General features: G+C 49.1%; 1 protein-coding gene across 4 annotated transcripts in view; it reads left to right on the top strand.

Annotated features, from left to right (window-relative positions):
* MBTPS1 (membrane bound transcription factor peptidase, site 1) overlaps positions 1 to 18831 on the top strand; it is a 47184-nt gene extending 28353 nt beyond the window's left edge. For all 4 annotated transcript variants that reach the window (XM_072967831.1, XM_015241961.3, XM_031680883.2 and 1 more), the window contains 12 exons: positions 717 to 861; positions 3479 to 3667; positions 4112 to 4284; positions 5560 to 5675; positions 6172 to 6328; positions 7069 to 7193; positions 7855 to 7932; positions 10249 to 10389; positions 12239 to 12370; positions 13407 to 13533; positions 16624 to 16754; positions 17997 to 18831. In XM_072967831.1, the coding sequence (XP_072823932.1) occupies positions 717 to 861; positions 3479 to 3667; positions 4112 to 4284; positions 5560 to 5675; positions 6172 to 6328; positions 7069 to 7193; positions 7855 to 7932; positions 10249 to 10389; positions 12239 to 12370; positions 13407 to 13533; positions 16624 to 16754; positions 17997 to 18193 (1711 nt within the window). In that variant the 3' untranslated portion in view covers positions 18194 to 18831. The remainder of the gene's footprint in view (positions 1 to 716; positions 862 to 3478; positions 3668 to 4111; positions 4285 to 5559; positions 5676 to 6171; positions 6329 to 7068; positions 7194 to 7854; positions 7933 to 10248; positions 10390 to 12238; positions 12371 to 13406; positions 13534 to 16623; positions 16755 to 17996) is intronic.
* The last annotated feature ends 4086 nt before the right edge of the window (positions 18832 to 22917 follow it).

Raw genomic sequence — 22917 nt, 5'->3', positions numbered from 1 at the left:
GGTCTCTTCATTTCTTTTCCCCAATTTTCTCAGAGGTTTTATCCCTTGGCTTTTTTTTTTTAAGAGTTTTTTGTACATTAGGGTGAGTAACCCTTTACTGCAGCTGTTTCTCCCAGTTTGTCAGTTGCTTTTGACTTTGTGGAAGTGTTTTGGGCCAGGTGGTTTCTTTTTTTATAACCAAGTTTGTTAGTCTTTTGTTGTTGCCATCCCTGGATTCTGAGGCACAGAACACCTTCTCTGCACTGGGGTGGAAGAGAGACTCACCCATATTTTCTTGTAGCACTTGTTTCTTTTATTTATTTGAGGCTCTCTGATCCATTCAGAAGTTATTCTTGAATATGGTGTGAGGTATGGATCTAATTTTAGCTTTTGCCGAGTGGCCACCCATTTGTCCCAGCTTCAGTTATTAAAAAGTCCATCTGCCCTGCCCCTGTGATTTGAAACCCTGAGTCCAGGGCTGTCCTCGCTGTCCACCAGCCACAACCACAGGGTTCCAGGCTGGCAGGAGGGAAGAGATGACACCCACATGTCCCCAGGCTATGCTGGCTGGCCCGAAAGCCTCCTGGGTACAGGCAGCTTTCTGAAGCCAAGTGCCGAGCAGCCCTGGAGCAGGTCCTCTAAGGCTCAGGTCCACCACGTTGAGGCTTCCCTGCCGTCGTGTGGCTCTGTCACCACTTCCAGCACCATCTACTCCAGCACTGAATTCTTTGTTCCAGTTTGAGCCCTGGCTACATTGATCTGACTGAGTGCCCCTACATGTGGCCCTACTGCTCCCAGCCCATCTACTACGGAGGAATGCCCACCATCGTCAATGTCACCATCCTCAATGGCATGGGGGTCACGGGAAGGATCGTGGACAAGGTGAGACTGCCCTCTGGCCAGCGGTGAACTTAGATGTGGCCCAGACTTCCTCCTGCGGTTAAAAGGGACAGGTCCTCTTCTTGCCCGGGTGCCGGGGATTGGAAGCAGTGGTTTGTTTTCCCGAGTCCATTACAGGTAAGTCAGGGATAAATGACTGAAATCAGTTTGCTACTCTTTTACTTTGACATCTTGAGTTAGGCTCCTGAGTCAACTAATGACATTTGAGTCTTCATCTTTACAGTTTCCCATCTGTAATGAGAGGCCCACTCGTAATTATTTCACTGTGTAATGAGCACAAATGGGCCTTCAAGTTTAGAAGGTATGGTCTTTATTTGAATTTTGTCTTTATAACTTTTTTACATTCATTAGGTAAACATTATCACAACAATAAAAGGTAGGGGGAAAAACAGAAAAATGAATTTAGCCCCACACACTAACGGAGCCACTGTTTTAAAAATATTATTATTTCTCAGCCCTTATCTGAAATATGTATTTTTTGTTACCTTTGTATGGTAGGCAGAAGTTTAGTTTTTTTTTTTCAGTTCTCATGTTATAAACATTTAAAAACGTAACTATATATACAGCACCAATGTTCTTTTTAATGCTTGTTTAATGCTATATAGAATTGTTCAATCCTAATTTACTTACTATCCTTTTTTGAACAATTAGGTGGTTTTCTGTAGCTGTAAATATCTTACTGAATATCTTTGCATATATGGTTTTCTTTTCTTCTGAATTATTTTCTTATCATAAACTCCCTGGATTAGAATCCTGAGTAAGAGGTGTGGACATTATTATGGCTCTTGGTACAGAATACCAGATTCTTTCCAAAAGGAGAGTTACGTCAGCCCAGACTGCCACCAGTGGTAAACAGGGATAGTGTCTCTGCACTGGATAGTATGTCTTTTTTTCCCCTAATTCATGAGGTTTTAAAAAATTGAGGTAAAATTCACATACCATAAACTGCACCCTTTTAAATTGTGCAATTGAGTGGTCGTCAGTGTATTCACAAGTAGTGATGCAACCATGATTACCGTGTGATTCCAAAGCATTTGCATCACTCAAAAAAGAAATCCCTATTACCAGTCTCTTCCTATCCCTCTGCCTCAGCCCCTGGCAATTCCATGGAGTTACCTGTTCTGGGTGTTTCACACACATGGACTTCTATGTCACGTGGTCATTTGTGACTGAGCCTAGCATCTGTAGGGCTCATCCGTGTTGGACATGTACCTGTGCTTGCTCCTTCTTATGATTGAATACGGTTCACTGTCCGGATGGACCCCACTTTGTCAGTTGATGGACATTTGGTTTATTTCTACGTGGTCCATCTTTTAATGTTAAATCTATAGTTAAATCTAACGTTCAATTTAATGTATACTTTTTCAGTTGTTTGTAAGGTGGATGTCTGCACATTTGTTAACTGATTCCTCTTGGGTGAATTAGCTTTTCACTTCCTTTGGCCCATTTCTTATGAGCATTTAGATTGTCCCTGTCAGTCTGACACAGGATCTTTACATCGTAGAGAAATTAACCATTGTGTGTTTCATACAGAAAGATCTTCCAGATTATTGTTTTCTTGTCTCTTTAATATTAGAGGTGGTTTAAAAACTTGGGAGTGGAGGAAATTCTGTAAAAGTTTCACATTTTCATGTAGTTAAGTTTTCATCTTTTGTGATTTCTTCTTTTGTTTCAAAAATTAGAAAAGTTAGCCCTCCAGAAATATTTTTTAAAATCTCAATTTTATTTTCTCCTCTCTTCCCTTTTATGCTTGTTAAATATTTAATGTTTGTCTGTGTTGAGTTAATTTGATGTGTAGTAAAAGAGATGGATGAAAGTTAGCTTTTAGCTCAGGTTTTAGCCAGTGGTTTCAGAAGCATTTATTAAAAATCTTTTTCCTTTCTCTTTGTTTGTGATGCTGTTTTTCTTCTTTTTCACAGTTTTTTTAGTATGCTGACTGTTGGGGAGCAGATGATTGCTCTCTAGCTGGTGAGGGAAATGAGTAGTTCAGGTTAGTTTGAAATACTGGTTCGTTGTAAGAGCTGATGTGTGTTTCTTCCTGGTGGGGCAGGCTCCCCTGAGGCTCCGCTCTCCCCGATCCTGAAGCCTGAGAGACACGCCAGGTGGGCGGCCCTCTTCACAGTCTGGTCAGCTCTCCCTTGGGTCCTCCGCCGCACTCTGCCTGCCCAGTCTTGGGTGTCAGAATCCAATTGGTGATAGTTTGCGTCCATGTTGTTTTATTATTTTATTCTGTTCAAGCAATGTGATTCTTTAAGCATGTAGCTAATTGAGATCTAACTCTTAAATCTGAGAATTTTCTTTTATATAAGATCTCTATCAGATAAAATTTCCAAAGCCGTGTGTTCTGCCGCCCCAGCCCCCTTTTTAAGCTTGGGGAAAAAATCCTCTTTAGAATTGGAGGCTGTCAGAAATGGTGTTTCTAGACTCTTCTTGTGGATGGTGGTCCAGACCATGTGCAGGTGGATTTGGTTATAGGTGGCTTAGTGTCCATGTGTCCACCTCATTTTGCCCTGTTCAGTGAGGTATTTCTCAACATTATGATGCAGGTAATTGGGGAACGGAGCTCCTCACCTTGGCCTTGGCTTGTTCTCTCCTGCAGCCGGAGTGGCAGCCCTATTTACCACAGAATGGAGACAACATCGAAGTTGCTTTCTCTTACTCCTCAGTGCTGTGGCCTTGGTCAGGCTACCTGGCCATTTCCATCTCTGTCACCAAGAAAGCCGCTTCCTGGGAGGGCATCGCACAGGGGCATGTCATGGTCACCGTGGCCTCCCCAGCAGAGGAGGAAGTAAGTGGGTGCCCGGAGGGGCTCGAGGGAAGGGGAGGGGTGGGCGGAATGCGTGGGGACTTGGATGTGAGGCGCAGGTGGTGGGCGTGGTGGGCTCTGGGCAGTGATCGGGGGATCCAGGCCTGGGGAGCGGCTGTGGTGACAGGTCACTCACTCAGTGAATGAGGTGCCAGATTTCAGTCTCAAAATGATTGCACAGAATTGGGTTAACCCTTTGTAGTCTAGTCGTTTTTAGGAGCCAGGTACCTTAAATTTGAAGTCAAAAACTTGAATTTTTATGGCATTATGATACGTGAATGTTCTTTCCTACCTTTGTTGTTATTATAAATTCTTGTGTTCAGGCAATTTGGGCTAAATTGATAAATAAAAAGTGAGTTTTCAAACCTGAAAACCTGGAAGTTTCTTCTGGACAAAAGAGACATTTCAAATTTCTTCTATTTTCAGTCCAAAAGTGGTACAGAACAGACTTCCACAGTGAAGCTCCCAATTAAGGTGAAGATAATCCCTTCTCCTCCTCGAAGCAAGAGGGTTCTCTGGGACCAGTACCACAACCTGCGCTACCCGCCTGGCTACTTCCCCAGGGACAACCTCCGGATGAAGAACGACCCTCTGGACTGGTGAGCACTGCAGCCCCGCCCCTCGTTCCTCAGCAGGACGCTCCTCCTCCTGCAGCCCAGACTCTGTCGGCTCCTGTCCCACTGTTGGGTGCCCTGCTGTTCTGTCTGACTTGCTCGGTTGTGCAGTGAAGCCATCCTTGAAGTCCTCCTTGGCCACCTCCCTACCCTGACTGCTGTTGGCTCAGTCAGCACATCCCATTGGGCCTTCTTCCAGACGATGGCAAGCCCTGCCGGTCTGTTCCGCCCTCCTTCAGCGGTCTTCGTCCCTTCCCAGGGGTGACAGAGCTTCCTGATGAGTCTCACTGCTGTCCTCACTCCCCCAAGTTCCGTTCTCTGTATAGCAGTCCTGGTAATTTTGAAAACCATGAATTCTATCACAGTTTGCTTAAAACTGCTGTGGCTGCCGAGCCAGACTTGGGGTGAGTCCTGCTCTCCCCTCCAGACCCCGTCTCACACGGCCCCTCACCCGAGGTTGCTGGGCTGACTTCCTCTTGCCCACACGCCAAGCTCATTTCTGCCTTAGAATTAAATATAAGAGTTTGGACTTGACACTGAATGTTGAGGGAGGAGGAAGCATGGAAGAACTTGGACAGGACACTTACAAGATCAGACTCGCTCTTTATAAACAGGGTGTCTCTGGAAGGCAGATGGGAGGGGCTCAGACCACAGACAGGTGGACAGAAGGTGGGAAGAAGCTGTTGTAATGGCTGTGGACTCACAAGTGGCAGATAGGGGACCCTGGGAAGTTTCCGTGGGGCAGGTGGCCTACACAGAGCACACCACTGTGTGAAATGGCACGTTTGTGGGGCAGGGTAGACAGGTGAGCGGTGGCTGTGATGTGAAGTCATCTGTGCTGCTGCCAGTGGGTACAGCACACAGGGCACTGTGCCCCCCTCCCAATGTGTCCAGGGCAGGCGGCGCTAGCCTGTCACATGTGTGCCACTGCCAGAGTGGCCTGTCACACGTGTGCCTCTGCCAGAGTGAGGCTCAGTGTACTCTACGCAACATCGCTTTGGCCGTTTCTTCTCATTGTTTTATCTCCTTCATGCCTGTGCCGGGCAGGTGGTTTTCTGTTAGCAGCCGCTGTACATGCAGCCCAGGGAGAGCTGATCTGAAAAGCTGACGTCATGCTGGGGAGCTGGGCTGCGGGGCCTCTGGGGGTGACGTTGCTGCCCCTTCAGAGCCAGCCAGGTCTCAGAAGTCAGCTCTGTGGCTGTGGGGCTTTTATCTCGAGTGCAGGCTGATGGTCTTAGTGCCGGGCTTCCTGTGTTGCAGGAATGGCGACCACATCCACACCAACTTCAGGGACATGTATCAGCACTTGAGAAGCATGGGCTACTTCGTTGAAGTCCTTGGCTCCCCCTTCACCTGCTTTGATGCCAGTCAGTATGGTAAGTGATGGCAAGGTGCCAGCCAGGGAGCCCCACTCAGCGGGGTGGTCGTGGGGGGGTCATGGGGGTTAGGATCTCCTGGTCCCAGTGGAGGCCCAGACCAGGCTTCCAAGAGAGTGGCCCATGTTCCTGACATTCAGCTAAAATCTGAAACTACCAGGACGGTTGGGGACAAGGACATTTGTATATTTTTGTCTTAATTTTTTTTTTAATTAAAAGAAACTCTAGCAGGGGATTTTGCTTCTTTTCAGGTGAGTGAAACACCCTTATATTGGGCATCAGCAGTGAAACAGAAGGCCACGGCTGGCTGCTGTCTGTGAGCTGTGGGACCCTGGTCTTTTTTTTTCCACCCCCTTCTGAAGTGGATCAGGGGCACAGACCAAAATATTAGAAGCCAGTAACGAGATGTTGACATCAGTAAAATACCATGTTTCTGAAACAGTGACATCCTCTTGGTGAGGTGGTGGTTCTCAAATCTGGGTGCTTTGTCCCTCAGGAACTCTGCTTATGGTGGACAGTGAGGAGGAGTACTTCCCTGAGGAGGTGGCCAAACTGCGGAGGGATGTGGACAATGGCCTTTCCCTCATCGTCTTCAGTGACTGGTACAACACATCCGTGATGAGGAAAGTCAAGTTTTATGATGAAAACACGAGGTACTGATATGAACTGATATTTGGATAAGAAATTTGACTTTATTGGAGTTGAATTCTATCCAGGGAATACTTAAACTGATCGTTTGACCCGTTGGTGGTCTTTTTGGCTGTTAGAGACAGGTTTAGACGCCTGGTTAAGGCAAGCTCTCTCTCCATTGGTCGAGATGTTCTTAAAAGTGGCTTGTTAAGTAAGGAAACTGCATGTTGGTTCTAGTAGTAACGGAAACAGTTCATTGTCCCTGTTGATCTGAGACACTTGAGCTTTAAATTTCTATTCTTTTCCGTTCTTCTCTCTCTCCTTTGTTGAATCTCTACACACTTAAATGCACCAAAGGAACTGTCATTTAAAAAACCTTGCTGTTAATTAGTTATCGATGAAGAATCCCCGGTGTGTTATGAACATGTCATCCGTATGGTACGAGTTCTCTCTTTAGAGTCTGTACTTGAACTTCATAAGCTTCTTTCTTACCCATCTTCCTTCGCTGACCGTCTCAAGGTCTGGGCTCTGTATGCCACACGTTTATGTTCAGTGTGCTGCATTTCATGAAATAAGCTGAGCTTTGATTTACTCTGTACACTGGCTGGAGCATTTACGTTGCAGTATTAATCACACCCAGTTAGTTTTAGCTGAAACCTCTTGTGGACCGAGTAGACTGGCAGGAGAAATCAATTTTGTTGTGAAAAGGGTAGGCGTGTATAGGATGCTCTTATCCGTCATTGACCCCTCATCACTTCTACAGGCAGTGGTGGATGCCGGACACCGGAGGAGCCAACATTCCGGCTCTGAACGAGCTGCTGTCAGTCTGGAACATGGGGTTCAGTGATGGCCTGTATGAGGGGGATTTCACCTTGGCCAACCACGACAGTAAGGTTCTGTGTTGGTTTTTAATAGGGCTCATCTTTCCAAGAGGTGGGCAAGCAGAAGCGTGTGTCTCTGAAGTCCAAGGTTCAGAGCATGAAGCAAGGAGGGTCCACGGAGAGACCTGCTCAGGGTCCTCACAAGGGCACCTGTAAAGCTGGGTATTAACCCTGGTTCTGTCCAAACTTTGAAAATGAAAATACTTCGTGCAAACATTCCTGATTTTAGTGCCACCTGTAAGGTTCTTTATACTGTTTATATTCCCAAATAGGAAATAGCCCCAGGTCCCTGATTATTCATAGAATTCTATTTATGGAATAACTTTGCATATCTCATCTAAGTTGTCCCCTCCCTCGCCCCCAGGTTCTTTTTGGTGAGTGGTTTCTAAAACATCTGGAGTGTTTTTGCCACTAACTCTACACGTCCTGACAGCTCTGACTTCTGAAACCTTACCCAGAAACCTTAGGTTAATAGCATTTTTTAGTTTGAGTTTTGAGGTGGTTACTTGTAGTTTTTGTGACCAGGCAATGTAGCAGCTCCTCTCTTAAAATTAAAAACAATTTTAGAAAATACATAATGTCTAAGGAATGCATCTTCGGTAAATGAGTAGCTGCTGATGAAAGTGTTCAGCATGGCTGGGTTCTAACTGTGAACAACTGTTCCCTAGTGTACTACGCGTCAGGGTGCAGCATTGCGAAGTTTCCAGAAGATGGCATAGTGATAACACAGACGTTTAAAGACCAAGGTAAAGGATTACTGTTCATACACTTTTTGGTTTCCCTTTTTCTTGCTTGCTTGCTTGCTTGCTTCCTTCCTTCCTTTATTTCAAAAAGAAACCCCGTATGCATTAGTGGTTTGGATTTTTAAAAACCTTATTTTACTGTTGGTATTGTACCTACTTTAAGTGAGACTTCTGTGTAGTGGCTCTGGGGGATACAAAGACAGGCAAGACAGTCTCTTGTTAATTATTTGAATATGTGTATAGTGACCACTGCAGAATAAATTGAATTTCCTACAGGAGAAGAGGAGCTTTTGCATACTTGCAGCTTTTTTTTTAAACTACTTTCAAAGTTGCTTGAAATTTTTGTTAGTGCATATTAATTGTTCTGCTTCTGTGATTGCCAGATTACCAACATTTTAGGAAAAATGTTGACTGTGTTTTGAAGTTCTTAACTGTGTGAAGAGAAAGCATATTTGAGAGTGATTTCCTAAGATTCCCTGAAGAACCAGAAGGGAAGAAAGTTCTTCTCTTTCAGTTTTGCTTCTTGGACTACAGGCAGGCATCACCTAGGAAGGCTGATGATGCTGCGCCTCCTCGTATCAGTACCTGTAATGCTGCGCTGGGTGCACAGAGCAAAGCAGGGTGCTGGGGAGTTGGGCACCCCAGGCTGCCTCCACCCTTCCCGGAGGTGGTGGCCGCTCTCCTTCCTGCCCAGGACAGTCTCCTGCAGCCCCGCTCCAGAGTCGGGGTTCCACACCATGTCTCTGTCATCTGCACATGCTGGGAGGCTGTTCCATGACCAGCATGAGGGGCTCATGGATATGCAGCATTCATTTCCCCGTGCAAGCTATTTTGTGTTTCAGAATGGAAGGCCCCCTGTGTTATACAGGTTGTCATTTTCTGTAACTGGAAATTAGGAATGGTTTCATGAGTTAAAAATGACTAGAAGACAGGATTTCTCACTCATCTGTTGGCCTGTGTGAAGTAGAATTTATTACTATGTTACCTGGAAGGGGCGCTCTCCTTCCAGTCAAGGCAAAGTAATAACGTTAATAAGCCATTCTGTATTTGCAAGATTGTATTTTAAGTTTGAGCACACAGATGAAACTGTTGTCCCTGCCGCGTGGCATGGTTTTCCATGCACTGGTGATTCTTCCTGGGATCCCTGGCTCACAGGGTAATGTCATCTCCAGGAATACCCTCGGGGTGCAGGCAGTGGTCTCCTTGTTGGCTTGTTACCATCTGGCAGCCCCTCGTTTTGGAAGGAGAGAAACCAGAAGTAGACTCGAGTGCATATTTATTTTGTTGTTCTGCTAGTCTGAAAGTAAAAATTAATTACATTGGAATTCTTTTTAAGGGGCTTTTTATTTCTGAACAGGGTTTAAGTTGAATAATCTTTTGGGTACGAAATAGGAATTTAAAAATCTGGGTTATGCCAGATCAAAAAGGACCCTATTGTCAGAAACAAAATTCTGTCAGACCACGAGGCCAAGAGGCAGTGCTGTGTGCTCCCCACCCCACCATTTCCTGCTCTATCTCCCGACAAAGGAAATCTTGTTTCCTTTCCCACTCAGTTCCTGGTGGTATTATACGCAGAGGGCAGGAAGTGCTGCATTTTTATAGTCACAGACTTTTTAGGATATTACCAAAGCAGTGAATCCCGGGTTCTGGTGGATGATGTGTCATCTCCTAGTGTGAGGAGCACTTTGCCTCCAGCATGGAGACTCCTTGGGTCTGTGACGATATCACTGGCAGGTGCTGCGTGGTTCTGGGCACTGCTGACTTGTTGATCCATGAGACATTGTAACTGTGTCATCTGGGCAGAGGTGAGGCGGCTCTGCTGTTGGAACATTTGGACTGTATTCATGAAATTAATGTAGTAATTTCTTAAATCTAAATTTAAAAATTAAGTATGGTTGTCCCAACTTTTAATGATAAACCATGCAGCCTGGGCATCAGTGTGTGGCTGTATCTGTGGAGGTACTTGCGTGTTGAGAGGAGCTTCCTGGCTGGTTGCCCTGTGTGTGTGCTCCGGAGACAAGCCTTTCAGGAGGATGAGGAGGGACAGAGAGGGAGCAGTGACACCTTTAGGATCATAAATACTGTGCCTCACCATTTCAAGTGAAAGTGGGATACGTGAATTTCGCTTCAGCCCAACCCAGTGGTACTTTATATGGTGTTTTCTTGTCCTAAAAGTTTGCGCTGTTGTGGTTGAATATTAGATTCTGCTGTGATTTTTTTTTTTGGTCCTATAGACAAAACGTCAAGTTAAGGGACAACTGGAAAATCATTCTTTCCTCACCAGAAATTCTCATTGATGTTTTTGTTGTGTTGTTTCAGGATTGGAGGTTTTGAAGCAGGAAGTGGCAATGGTTGAAAACGTCCCCATTTTGGGACTGTATCAGATTCCAGCTGAGGGCGGCGGCCGGATTGTGCTGTACGGAGACTCCAATTGCTTGGATGACAGTCACCGGCAGAAGGGTGAGAAGTCGGGGAGCGGCTGAAAAGTGTAGGGCTTTGTGGCCCCAAGGTTCATGGCCCTTCCCTCCTTGTTCCCTAACTGCTCTGATGAGATGCTGGTAAATAGACAGAGGCCGCTCCGTTGGCGCAGCTGCTCTGACTGCCTGGGGTGTTCTGATAGCTCTCAGTCCAGCGACTGATCAGCAAAACAAATGTGCCTTCCCAGGCTGTGCTGTCTTCCTCTCTGCACTCTTTGTTCTGAGGCTGGCAGGTGCCAGGATCGCTGTGTTTGAGTGGGGAGACCCTTGGCCCGCAGACGGGGTTTCTGCCCTCCTCGGTGTCCCCCTCTGGAGTCCGGGTCCCCAGCATTGCCCTGCGGGGTCGGCACTTGGCACTCCTCCCAAACTTGGAAATTTTGGCTGTTAAGGGGGCGTTTGGTATCATTTCTGGGTGTAAGGGGGAGGCGGGGGATGGGGAACTAGTCCTTTGCATCCCTCCTCTTTTTCAGCATCTCTTGATGCATCCTTCAAATTTGGGGGTTTGAGCTTGGACCCAGACTTCTCTTTTTCTTGTTTTGTAAAGGAGGAATGGAAAGTATTCTGTCTCTGCCTGGTGAGATGAAGACAGGACCAGGACCAAAACCTAGTCTTCTAAGTCCCGGGAGGACTGGGGGCAGGTGGGGAGTCATCCTCATATTTGCAGATGGTGATCAGGCTTAACTGGAGGCAATGAGGCTGCTCGAGCAGGAGCTGGGAGTCTGTGGGGCACCTCTCTCTCTCTCTCAATGTCTCTCTTTCTCTCTCAGTGTCCCACTATCCCCTCTCCATCCTCCTCTCCCTTTCTCTCTCTCATGTGAAGGTTAAGTGACTAGGTCTTAGAGTTTCACGTAAATTCTTAGAATATGATTGGTCTTTTTAAAAATCAAAAGTGATGGTTAAAGTCACAGTTGAAAGAAGATTAGTGTTTCATTTCTTCAGAGACTGTCTTTTAAGACCTGAGATCTCTAGTGAGAGTCTTTATTAAAATGGTCAATGCCTGAGAGACTATCCTGGTCCTTAAATGTCACGTGGCCTCATGGAGCAGCTTTCAGGGCTTTGAGCCCTTGACCAGGGTGCTCTGTGGTGAGACATGTGCTTCCTGGTGTCTCCTCTCTGGGTCTTGCTCTGCCCCAGCTGGTGTTGATGGGATGGGGAGTGGCGGATGCAGGGAGACAGGTGAGAAGCAGTGACCCCAAATTTAAAGTCAGTGCGGCTCCTCAGTCCCCTGATAGGGAGGGCCCATCTGTATGGCTATGATGAGGGCTGTTGATCACTGCCCCACACCTAGACTCCCTGTGAAGTCCCCCTGACATAACTGGCCACCTTCTGCTCTTGTCCTTTGTGTTGGGATTCACTGACTCAGGGCAGCCCAAACTACTGGACTCTGCACTTGTGTTGATCTTGAACCCACCTCCCTGTGGTGCATGCACAGTGGCCTGGCTATGCCATTGTGCTGAAGATCTAGCTCCTTCCCCCAGGACACCTCCAGGCGTTGGTGGGAGCTTTGCTGCCCCGTTCTCTGGGTGATGCTTCTCTCTGTGGTGTCGCGTGGCCCCACTGTCCCTGAGTGAGCCCTGTCTTTCCATCAGTGAGGACCCCAGAGCCCAGTGGCGCCCGGGCAGCTGTTATGCCCAAACCCTGGGCCTGGAGTGAAGCCCGTGGTCCTTGCAGGCACCACTGACCGGGAGAATGCATGTCACACGAATAGGGGTGGACTTTGACCTCATCTTCTCATGTCCTGTTCTCCCCTTGTTGGAGGCTAACTTGTATTGTCATGTAGCGATTGTCTCAACAAAGTCTAGTTCCTTAGCAGTGTGTTGTTGAACCTGCAGACTGCTTCTGGCTGCTGGACGCACTCCTTCAGTACACGGCGTATGGGGTGACGCCCCCCAGTCTCAGCCACTCGGGGGATCGGCAGCGCCCCCCCAGCGGAGCAGGCTCGGTGCCTCCGGAGAGGATGGAAGGTGAGTGGCCGCAGGAGCTGGCCCAGGCTGCTCCAGGATGTCATCCTGTCCACCGGCAGGCGGAGCCGATCTGCAGAGCCACCACTGAGCTCTCTGGGCACCTGCAGTGGGCGGGGATCTCGGGGAGCAGGGCCGAGGGCCCACCCCGCTACTCAGGTGGTGCTGTCCCACTCAGACCAGACGAGTTGTGAGCGCCTGGGCTCCTAGGGAGAGCAGCTGGCATTTTGGAGCACTCCCTGGGTACCAGGCACCGGGCCACCCGGATTACTTTCTCAGGCCTTTCAGAACCCTGTGAAAATAGGTGCTGTTTTTTCTGGTTCTCAGAAGAAGAAATGGGAGCCGAGAGGTTAGTGATCACTCAGGTCGCCTAGTGGGGGACCTCTGGGTGGTCACTCAGCAGAGCCTGGTGTGCGAGGCCTTGAGGCTGGGTTCGCATCCCTACAGGCTGTCCATAGCAGTGCAGTGTGAGCTGCAGTGTAGTTCTGTGTCCCCAGTAGCCACATTAAAGAAGTAAAAGGAAACACATTCATAGCAGTAAAACTCTTTAGCCTAGGTCACCGAATATTATGTAACATTCTGTGACACTCGCCCATTTCAGTTGCTCAGTAGCCACGTGTGGCCAGTGGTTACAGTGTTGGACAGCACAGAGCTAAGATATAAAGGAAATGTTGAAAATGCAGATTTTATTTTTGACCTGAGAAGTTAATACTTGAGAAGCTTGCTTCCATGAAGTTCATCTGCAGGTTAGAGGCCTCGTGTGTGGCCTTATGTGTATAATTTTGGTCAGTAGGGTTGCGTGGCCACTGCCATGCGTACAGCATGGCCACTTGAAAAGGACAGGCTGTCTTGATCTGTTCACATGCCCTCAGCAGCAGGCACCTCACTGGGGGCAGGGGCGAGGGCACCTGGCAGACGGGTTAACAGTGCGTAGTGGGCCTGACAGCCAGAAAGCAGCCAGATGACTAACAAAGCCTCATTTTCCCCCCACATCTTCTCAACGATGGTGCTCCCCTATCGTTGGCGTGGCACTGTCCAGGGAACCACCTGCACCGGTACTCCAAGGTCCTTGAGGCCCGGCTGGGAGGTCCAGAGCCACGGGCACTGCCAGCCTGTCCGCACCTGTCGTGGGCCAAGCCGCAGCCTTTAAATGAGACGGCTCCCAGGTTGGTGCTTTTCCACTCCTTCTGCTGGGTTTATGATTCATTGCTCTTTTTCTTTGTTTTAATAAGAGGGAATGGAATTTTACTGACATCATTATGGAGTAATCAAATCTAGCTTGTTGTTTTGTGATGGTTTTTTAAATTAGCAGGCCCCCATGTTGACCTTTAGAACCATGCTCCCTGGTGGTCTCCACCATAAAAAGTGCTTTGGGTAATTAGTCTTCCGTTCGGTTTGATTGGGTCTTGCTTAAAAAGCTGTGATCTGCCAGTAATGTCACTGGAAGGGAAGCTCTGGCTCCTTCAGTTTGGGACTCAGGAGTTCAGTGTTCCCTGTGTGTGCTGTTGATTCTAAAATACAGACTGGGTCTTTGTTTTGTCAGACCAGGGGGTCGAGACTTGGTAGGGAAGCTGAGTTCTGGCTCGGAGCTAAGCTGGGGTCACATTTGTGCCCTCTCCTTGTGCTGAGTGTTGTCTCTGGTAGAGTGACATTATACCATGACAGGCCCAGACATTGTTGATCTGCCTGCTTCTCCATTGAATACGATCTCTTCACTTGGTCATTTCCTCTCGGAAGCCAAAATTTGAGTGACCACTGCTATTTCTTTTTCGAGCAGGGCAGCCAGCTCAGCCCGCTGGTTCCAAGTTGTGTCCAGATTGCTCCCTCTCCCCGTTTCTTTCTCTGGAATCCCTGATCCCAGCGGGACAATACCCTGCTCTGGCGCGATTGGGGATCCTGGCACTGTAACTCAGGGGCTCACGTCCTGGGCACGGCTGTGGAAGCAGCACACCACCCCTGTCCAGTGGCGCTGCAAGACACTGTCCGCCCACAGGCTGCACAACCCATGCACGTGGCAGATTGCCCTTGAGGGAGACTCCTGCCTTCTCTCCCCCACCAGCCTGCCTACTTGCTTGGGTCTCCGTGTGTCCAGGTATTGGGTGGCCAGGAGGTGTGTGGTGGGGACAGAGAGCCACCCTCTACACTGTGAGCCATGGAGAGGAGGATGCCTGCAGGGGCCGCAAAGCTTCCTCAGCCTCACTGTTGTCATGGACGGAAGCTCTGAGTGCATCACTCACTGACACGTCTCCTTCAGAACACGCTCGATCGGAAACAGAATTGCAGGAGTGTCACATTGTCTTCTCATCAGTTTTCTTCCCGAGACTTTAATTACTGAGTACTTTTCCATTCCAGTTAACATGCCATCATTTCAAAATTTCTGATAAGAGTCCATGTTTACATCCCATTTATTTATAACCTGTCATTATCCTAGTATTCAAACCAGGCTTTAACTCCAGCCGCGGTCAGCAGTTTGTACTGGGTGGACAGTTGTTGGCAGAGATTCCTGAAACCCAGTTATTCTCCAGGGTGCAGCTCAGGACTCTGAGAAATAGAGAACAGTGTCCTTGGTCTCTGCATGTCCACATCAGACAATACATCAAGTACCAACCTGGCCCATCAATGATGCTGATGATGTGTAGCTCCTGAAATTGGATTTTCACCATCATCCTCAGGAATTCCTTCTTCTAGTACACCCACCAGACTTCACCTTTATCTCACATCTCACATCTCGCATCTCACATCATGTTGGAAGTTATTCTTAGTCCTCAGCAACCTAGATCTGGGACTAGATTCTGAATCTGCAGAACTGTGAGACAGTGCTGGACAGCTCCAGGCAGCCCTGGAAAGGCTCAGTGCTGAGTGTGGGTGTGTGGTCCATCTCTGAAACAAGATGCACTTCCTGATGTCCTTAGTCATCAGGTGTCCATACTCAGAGCAGCTGCTGTCAGACCCACAAGGAGCCCCTGGGCAAGGCCAACCTTCTGCCCTCCCACTGGGACTGTGAAATTCTCAAATGATAACGTAGTACTCTGTCACCACCACTGCTCAACTAGAAAGGGCCACTGCCAGATAATTCATTTCCACAACAGGAGAGCAGCTGTTAGAATTAAAATACAGCTGCATATGTATATTCACCTACAGGGTTAAGTGTCATTGATTCCACAACTTAACATCGTCAGTTTAATTTTCAGACTGATTAAACCTGAAATGTAAAGTGAAATCATATAAAACAGAATAGGTTATAATACTCATAGGCATTTTCCAAGCAGTTACCCAGCTGGACAGACGCGATAGTAGCTTATCTCTTTCCTACTCAGAAAGCCTCTTTACAGACCCAGCTCTCCCAGCTCCCTGCTGATCTTCATCCTGATTGCCAGTAGAACTGAACATCTTGGCTTTCACTTGGCCAAAGTAAGAGATATGCCAGCAACTTGCTAAGGAGTAAGAAGCAAAGTGGAAAAATGGGAAACTCATAATTTGCAAATAAGTTTTATTCCTTTCCCGCATTTTAGCCAGAACAGTCTTCAGATTTTCCATCTACTTTGTTTGCTCTTATCTCAGTGTCCTCCCAAGCCGTCTGCTGCTCTTGGCGGCTTGCCAGCCCCTCTCTTTCAGTTATCACTTGTGTTGGCCTGAACAGGTTCTTCCGATCTCAGAATTAGTAGTAAGAATAACGGTGCTATCGTAGGAGTCCAGTACATTTTGCAAAGCACATCGTGGCCCCGCAGGCAAGGCAGATGTGTATTCCTTTATTCCCTAGTTTGTTTCTCTCCATAGCTCGGTCACTTGTGTGTCTGCCTTATTCTCGGTCCTGACAGTATTGTCCTTAAGGACAAAGGTGATGGCTGCTCCTGGCACCAGGTCCACCCCCTTTGCTACATTTGTTTGCATCTGTCTCTGCTGCCTCTTGGCAGAGACCTCTGTGCTCCTTCTGGCTGGGCCATGAGCACTCAAACTGGCCTCAGCTTCTGCACCCCCGAGTGCCTTTCGGAAGGTAACGTGCAGTCTCCTCTCCTGCTGCTGGGTCGTGTTTCCGGCATAGGCATGTTAGAAACCCACTAGAACTGACCCCTGGTTCCCATTTTGGGACCTGGAAGCAGTCCCTCCAGTTGTTGGCAGTTGGATTTAGGTAGATGTGGATGGGACATCATTTCCTATTTCTGTTTAAATCATTTTCTGTTTCTTAGGTATTGGCTCAGCTTCCTGGGCTAGTACAGTTGCTTACTTTTATTTTGTTTGAATCCGTTTTCCTGAAGTAATCTTTGGAAACATCAGAAGTTACTCTCCATCGACCTGGACAAAGTGGTGTTACCCAACTTTCGATCGAATCGCCCTCAAGTGAGACCCTTGTCTCCCGGAGAGAGTGGTGCCTGGGACATTCCCGGAGGTCAGTTCTTAAATGCTTTACAATTGGGCCGAATCTTACTATGGTTTGTTCAGACTAGTCTCCCTCCCTCCCCTAGGAGGTGGGCCAGACCATTCCTGCCTTTGCCTTCCTGGGAGCCATGGTGGTCCTGGCTTTCTTCGTGGTACAAATCAACAGGCTTAAAAGCATACCTGAAGGATTAACACATCGTTGTCTCTCAGAAAATCCTACCTGGATTTTCAGATTTGAATTCCCTTTATGTTGGCTGGCTGTCACAGTCTGGCCCCTGAACTCTCAATCCAGAGGTCTCCACCTATTCTCTGCCCTGGCCCACTTGGGGTGGAACTTCCCTGGACTGAAATTCTCAGTTAAATGCGGAGGTGTCCTTCATCCCAGGTGACATCAGATGTTCCCTCCAGGGATAATGGGTTTTGCCTTGACAGGACTATCTGAGGCAGATTGTGCCTTACCTGGGATGATCAGACCAAGTCATTCCAGCAGAGTGTGGGCACTTCTCCTGCTCTGGAAATCCCTGTGCTCTTGCAAGTGTATAGCTCCCCGGGGGCATTTCTCCCTGGTCCAGGAAGTGGCCAGAAAGTCCAGGGATCAGGAAGGGCTACCTCAGCCCACGTGGCCCAACCCTGGGAACGGTGTCCTCATGTCAGGCTCCTGAGGGCCTTCTTGCAGGTCATGGGGTGCACTGATGGTGATTAGTTCTGGAACCCCAGCATTGCCCAGGTACAAAGCCCTATGACAGTACAAACCAAGTGTCCTCCAATGGCCACTCTCAGTTTCCAACCACAAGTTCCATGTGTGGAAGGCTTTCTCAGTGGCGGGGGTGTGCCCAGCACCTCGCCTCTCTGCCAGGCCGCCTCCCTCTTACTCCCGTCCGGCTAGTGTGACACTAGCCCCCCTCCCCACAGCATCAAGACTTATCTACTGTTCATTGTTTTTATGAAAACAGAAGTGGTGCATCCCTGTCGTGGGTTGTCTGTGGCAGAAGAGAGGCCATCCTGGTTTCTGAGGCGAGCATGGCCCACCCCCGACTCTCCCAGAAAGCCTCTCATCCAAGTTTAACTGCCTTTCTCTCTCATTCATCCTCTGGGTCACTTCAGCTAAGGTTTAAAAAATGTGTCTGGCCTGCAAGCCCAGCTGGTGATGTTGGTTAGCATTGCGTCTCCGACGAGTCTGCCCTCCGAGGACAGAGGCTGCGGCCGTGCAGCTCTGTGGCGTCCTGATCACCCCTCCGCTGTCCCCTTGCAGGGATCATGCCTGGCCGCTACAACCAGGAGGTGGGCCAGACCATTCCTGTTTTTGCCTTCCTGGGAGCCATGGTGGTCCTGGCCTTCTTTGTGGTGCAGATCAACAAGGCCAAGAGCAGGCCGAAGCGGAGGAAGCCCCGAGTGAAGCGCCCACAGCTCGTGCAGCAGGTTCACCCGCCCAGGACCCCCTCGGTGTGACGGCTGCTGTGAGCCAAAGGGCCTTTGCTGATGGCCATGGCGGGCAGGTGGGGCTGTGGGGTTTCCAGGGGCCGCTGGCTTGGAGGGGCTCCAGCCTTCAGCTGGATGCATGGGGCGTCTTCGAGCCATTCTGAGCAGACCTGCGCCGTGCAGTGAGCGGACTCGCAGTGTGCCCTGAAGTGCGTCAGGGCTGGGGCTTGGGAGGGTCAGCCCCGAGGGAGGCGCCACCGGCGCCACGGCACCAAAGACTCGGGGAACTTCTCGAGGCATTGGGTCTCCTGCCCCGATGGGGAGGAAACAGCTCTGACCAAGCTGAGATATGTTTGATAAAGGCTATTTTCTATATTTATTGTTGGGGAAAAGTCACTTTAAAGACTTGTGCTGTTTGGAAGCAAAGATATTTTTTTGTCAGTGGAATGCAGATTTTTACTATGACATCATGAGGAATAACACAGATGCCATGATCTCCTTTTTAATGAAAGGACAGACTGAGATTTGAAGGAAACTTGCACAAATCTGTGAAACATAGCCCTTCGCTTTATTTTTATAAGTATCAACTGCCATCATGTTTTGTAATTTGGGTCTTGATCTCACCATTGTCGGTGAAGAAAATTTTCAATAAATATGCATTACCTGTATGACGCTAAAAATGAGTGTGTAACGGGCTCTTTCCATCTGTCCGTTTCTCTGTGATGACAGCCTGAATCAGCCTGTTAAATCTATTTTTTGAGATATAATTCACATACAAAATTCTCCATTTACAAGTGTACTATTCAATGGTTTTTAGTGTAATTCACAAGGTTGTGCAACTGTTACCCCTATAATTTCAGAACGTTTTCATCGCCTCCAAAATAAACCTCATACCCAGTAGTGAGTCAGCCTCTGTTCTCTCCCCGCAGCTGCAGGCAGTCGCAGTTTGCTATCTCGGAACATTCCATGTAAATGGATGGCACAATATGTGGCTTTTGGGGGCTGACTTCTTTCACAGTGTGTTCTTGCGCTTCATCCGTGTTGCAGCCGTCTGAGTACTTCATCCCTTCCTGTACCTGAATAACACCATCCTACGATGGACTGTACTTAATCTGTTCCTCAGTTGATGGACATCTGAGCTGTTCCCACCCTTTGGCTGTTGTGAATAGCGTGGCTGTGAGCATTCGAGTACCACTTTTGGTGTAAACATATGTTTTCACTTCTGTTGGGTAGACACCTAGGAGTAAACTCCTATAGTGTCATGCCTCACTGTTTGAGGAGCCACCAGACTTTTCCCCAAAGCTTCCATACCACTTCACGTTCCCACCAGCAGGGTACGAGGGTTCCAGTTCTCCATATCCTCGCCAGCACTTACTGTTACCTATCTTTTTGATGATAGCCATCCTAGCGATTGTGAAGTGATGTCGCATTGTGGCTTGATTTCTATTTCTCTAATGAGTAATGATGTTGAACATCTTTCTGTGTGTGTAATGGCCATTTGTTTATCTTCTTTGGAAAAATAACCCTTCCAATCCTTTGCCCATTTTTAAATTGAGTTGCCTTTTTATTAACAACTTGTAAGAGTTCTTTGTGTATCCCACGTGTGAGTCCTTTATGAGCTCTATAACTTGCACATAGTTTTGCTCCTTGGTGGTAATCTTTTCACTTTACTGAAGGTATCCTTATAAGCATAAAAATTTTTCATTTTTATGAACTCCATTTGATCTATTACAGACCATTTTTAAGAAACCATTTCCTAATCTAAGAACAGTCTGTTAATGGTTAACCCCCTCTGTCCAGTCTGTTTTCTCTACTCCAACTGGCCAAACAGCAGCCTTCACATCACAGGTGAGGACAGACTGAGCGGGAAGGGCTTAGGCCATGTGGGATCATAGTGGTGACCTGGCAACTTTTAGCTGCGTTCCGTGGCCGCTCTTGAATTGAGGACTTAGAGGCACTGCTGAAGGCCCTGAAGAGCTCTCTCTGTCCCCTGGCATTTAGGCTCCTGGTGGCATGTCGTCCTCACAGCAGTCCATGGACCTTTGACGTCTCAGAACAAGGGGCTGGTGCCCTGTTTGTTCTGGAGCCTTTGGTCTCCCTGCCTACCCTCCACAGGTGTGGCCAGCTCAGCACCCACCCGGCAGCTCCGTGAAAGCTGGTGTCCCACCGGTCCAGGCAGGTCCTGGGAGTGAGGACATGGCCCCGGGGGGAGTGGGCCTTGGGCCGGGACTCGCTGGAGTGCCCCGGCCCTGTCTCGGGGACGGTGCATCTTTTGATTTTTCAAGAGAAGCCTGCAATCTGGAGAATGCAAAGTCTCTCAGGTTTAATGCTGGTGAATGATTGAATTAGAGGAACTGTTTATAAACTGGAGAGTCTCCAGCTCCACTGTAGGGCCATCCTAATGCTGTGGGCCATGTGGTTGTGAAACAAAGTTCTCAACCCCAGAGTGCTGAGCTGGAGCATTTTGGAGCGTTTAGTCTCCGCACTGGCTGCAGGCCTCGGGGAGGATACCTCATCTCCAAGATCTGTCCGCGCCTGCTGAAAGGGCCCCTCGCCTGGCCTTTGAGGTCTGCATCTATGCTTGTCACCGGCCTTCAGGACCGGCCCTCCTGTTCCCGCTGCTGCCCTACCTGCTTTCCAGAGACCAGCTCCCCCTCTAGCTGGTGGAGCCCCTGGCCCAGCATCGAGCACCAGCTTGGCAGCCTCGGGGCACACATGTGTACTTTGGGTTCAGTCATCTGTAGGTTCACAGAGTTGGGACATGATGAGGACAGAGGCAGACGCACCTGGACCCCCAGACCACATTGAGGCCAAGTTAACAACAGGAGAGTTGTTACGGTCCCAAGGGTTTTAGGGTCCTGCACTTCCTGCAGCTCCTGGAGGGCACCCCTCATGGGGGATGATGTACACGGACGCTCAGCAGCAATGCCATGAAAAGCAGCGTCACAGCCGCGCCAGAGCCTGGCTCAGGACATGCCCGCCGCGAGCAGCTGGGTCCCAGGGGTGAGGCCTGAGAAGATGGCGGATCCTTCTGTCTGAAAGAAGCCGGACACTGAAGGCCACACATTGTATGATTCTATCTATATGAAATGTCCCGAACAAGCAAATTCAGAGACAGAAAGCAGAATAGTGTGGCTTCAGGCTGGGGAAGGGGAGGGTGGGGAGGGACTGCTAATGGGGATGAGTGGGAGGTGTTGAGAATCTTCTGGCACTAGGTAGTGGTGACAGTTGCACAACATTGTGAGTGTCCTAAATGACACTGAGCTGTACATTTTAAAATGGCTAAAATGGTGAATCCTATGTAATTTTACCACAGAACCCCCCGCAAATCTCCCCAGGGAATTCTTGTGAACAGGCCAGGTGGGAGCCCCAGCTTGGAGGCTAGGAGAGGCTGTCGGGCCCTCCAGACCCCACATTGGTGGGGACCAGGGTCAGGAGCCAGGGACAGTGGCCCTGCCGGGCTGGGCACCCACCTGCTGCCCAGGGACTCCACCTCCGGTCTGGCCACTGACTCCTCCCTGCCGCTTCTGCCTGTGGCCGCCGTGGGTGGAGGAGGGTCACCATGAAGCCTGTTCGAAGATGCTTCCTTTTACTTTCAAACACTGGATGCAGTTTTCTTTTCCTTCACCCAGGTGGGAGTCCAGATTATAACCCGGGGCACCAGCCCCTCAATAGAGGGAGGGGACAGCAAGGCTTGTGGTCTCTACTCTGCAGAGGAGACCCCTGCTGTGGAGCGGCGGGGGTGCCCACAGGTGTCCAGCCTCTCGGAGGTGTGGACCGTCTGAACTTGGGTGCTGGGTGTGTCCGTTTCCTGCTGCCACTGTAACAAGTTACCAGGAAGCGGCAGCTGAATCAACACATTTATTCCCTGTAGTTCTGGAGGTTGGAAGTCCAGAGTCAGTCTCACGGTGCTAAAATCAGGTGTGGGTAGGGCTGGGTCCTTCTGGAGGCTCCAGTGGAGAATCCATCTCCTTACTTAACCTTCTCCAGCTGCTGGAGGCACCTGCATCCCTTGGTCACGGCCCCTCCCTCCACCTTCAGTGCGACCACTCCATCCACCCTCTGCTTCTGTCCTCACAGCTTCCTCCGACCCCTCCCAGGTCCCTGCAGTAACATTTAGGACCCACAGAGACCACCCAGGATCCTCACCCCATCTCAAGGTCTGGCCTTTGAGTCCCTTTTGCCATGCCAGGTGACACAGCCACTAGTTCTAGGATGAGGACAAGGACATCGATGGGAGCAACCATTCAGCCTGCCACGCTGGGTGTGTCATACGTTTCCCACAGGAGGTTAACTGAAAAGTCCAGCATCTGGTTCCCTCTGCCTGGTGTTTATAAAGCCACCTTCTGAAGATCAGGCCAGGGCAGAAAGCTGCGGCCAAGGAGGGGCTGTAGGCTCAAGGACGCGGGGGTGACAGGGCCCTCCTCAGAACTGCGGTTCTCCACCTGGGGGCATGCGAGTGTTTCTTGGGGGAGCTTTATAGAAATCCTGGTGCCTGGCCCCCTAGACCTACTTCATCTGAAGCTCTGAGGGTGGGTTGACGGGCAGTGGAAGGGTCCTTCGGGTGCAGTGTAGCCAGGGTCCAGAACACTGCCTGGAAGCTTGGAATCAGGTGGAGGTGGAACCACAGACACAGATACTGGCGTCTGGCACACGGGCGTTTCAGGAGCAGGAGCCCTCTTCTTGTGGGTCCTCCTAAGGCTCCACAGAGTAGTTAGGGAGTGTTCCCACTGGTTCACAGGTGACCCTGTCAG

The sequence above is a fragment of the Vicugna pacos genome, chromosome 9 (genome assembly GCF_048564905.1).
Source record: "Vicugna pacos chromosome 9, VicPac4, whole genome shotgun sequence".
Classification (NCBI taxonomy): Eukaryota; Metazoa; Chordata; class Mammalia; order Artiodactyla; family Camelidae; genus Vicugna; species Vicugna pacos.
The sequence above is the reverse complement of the archived record's forward strand: the minus strand, read 5'-3'. Positions and strand labels throughout refer to the sequence as shown.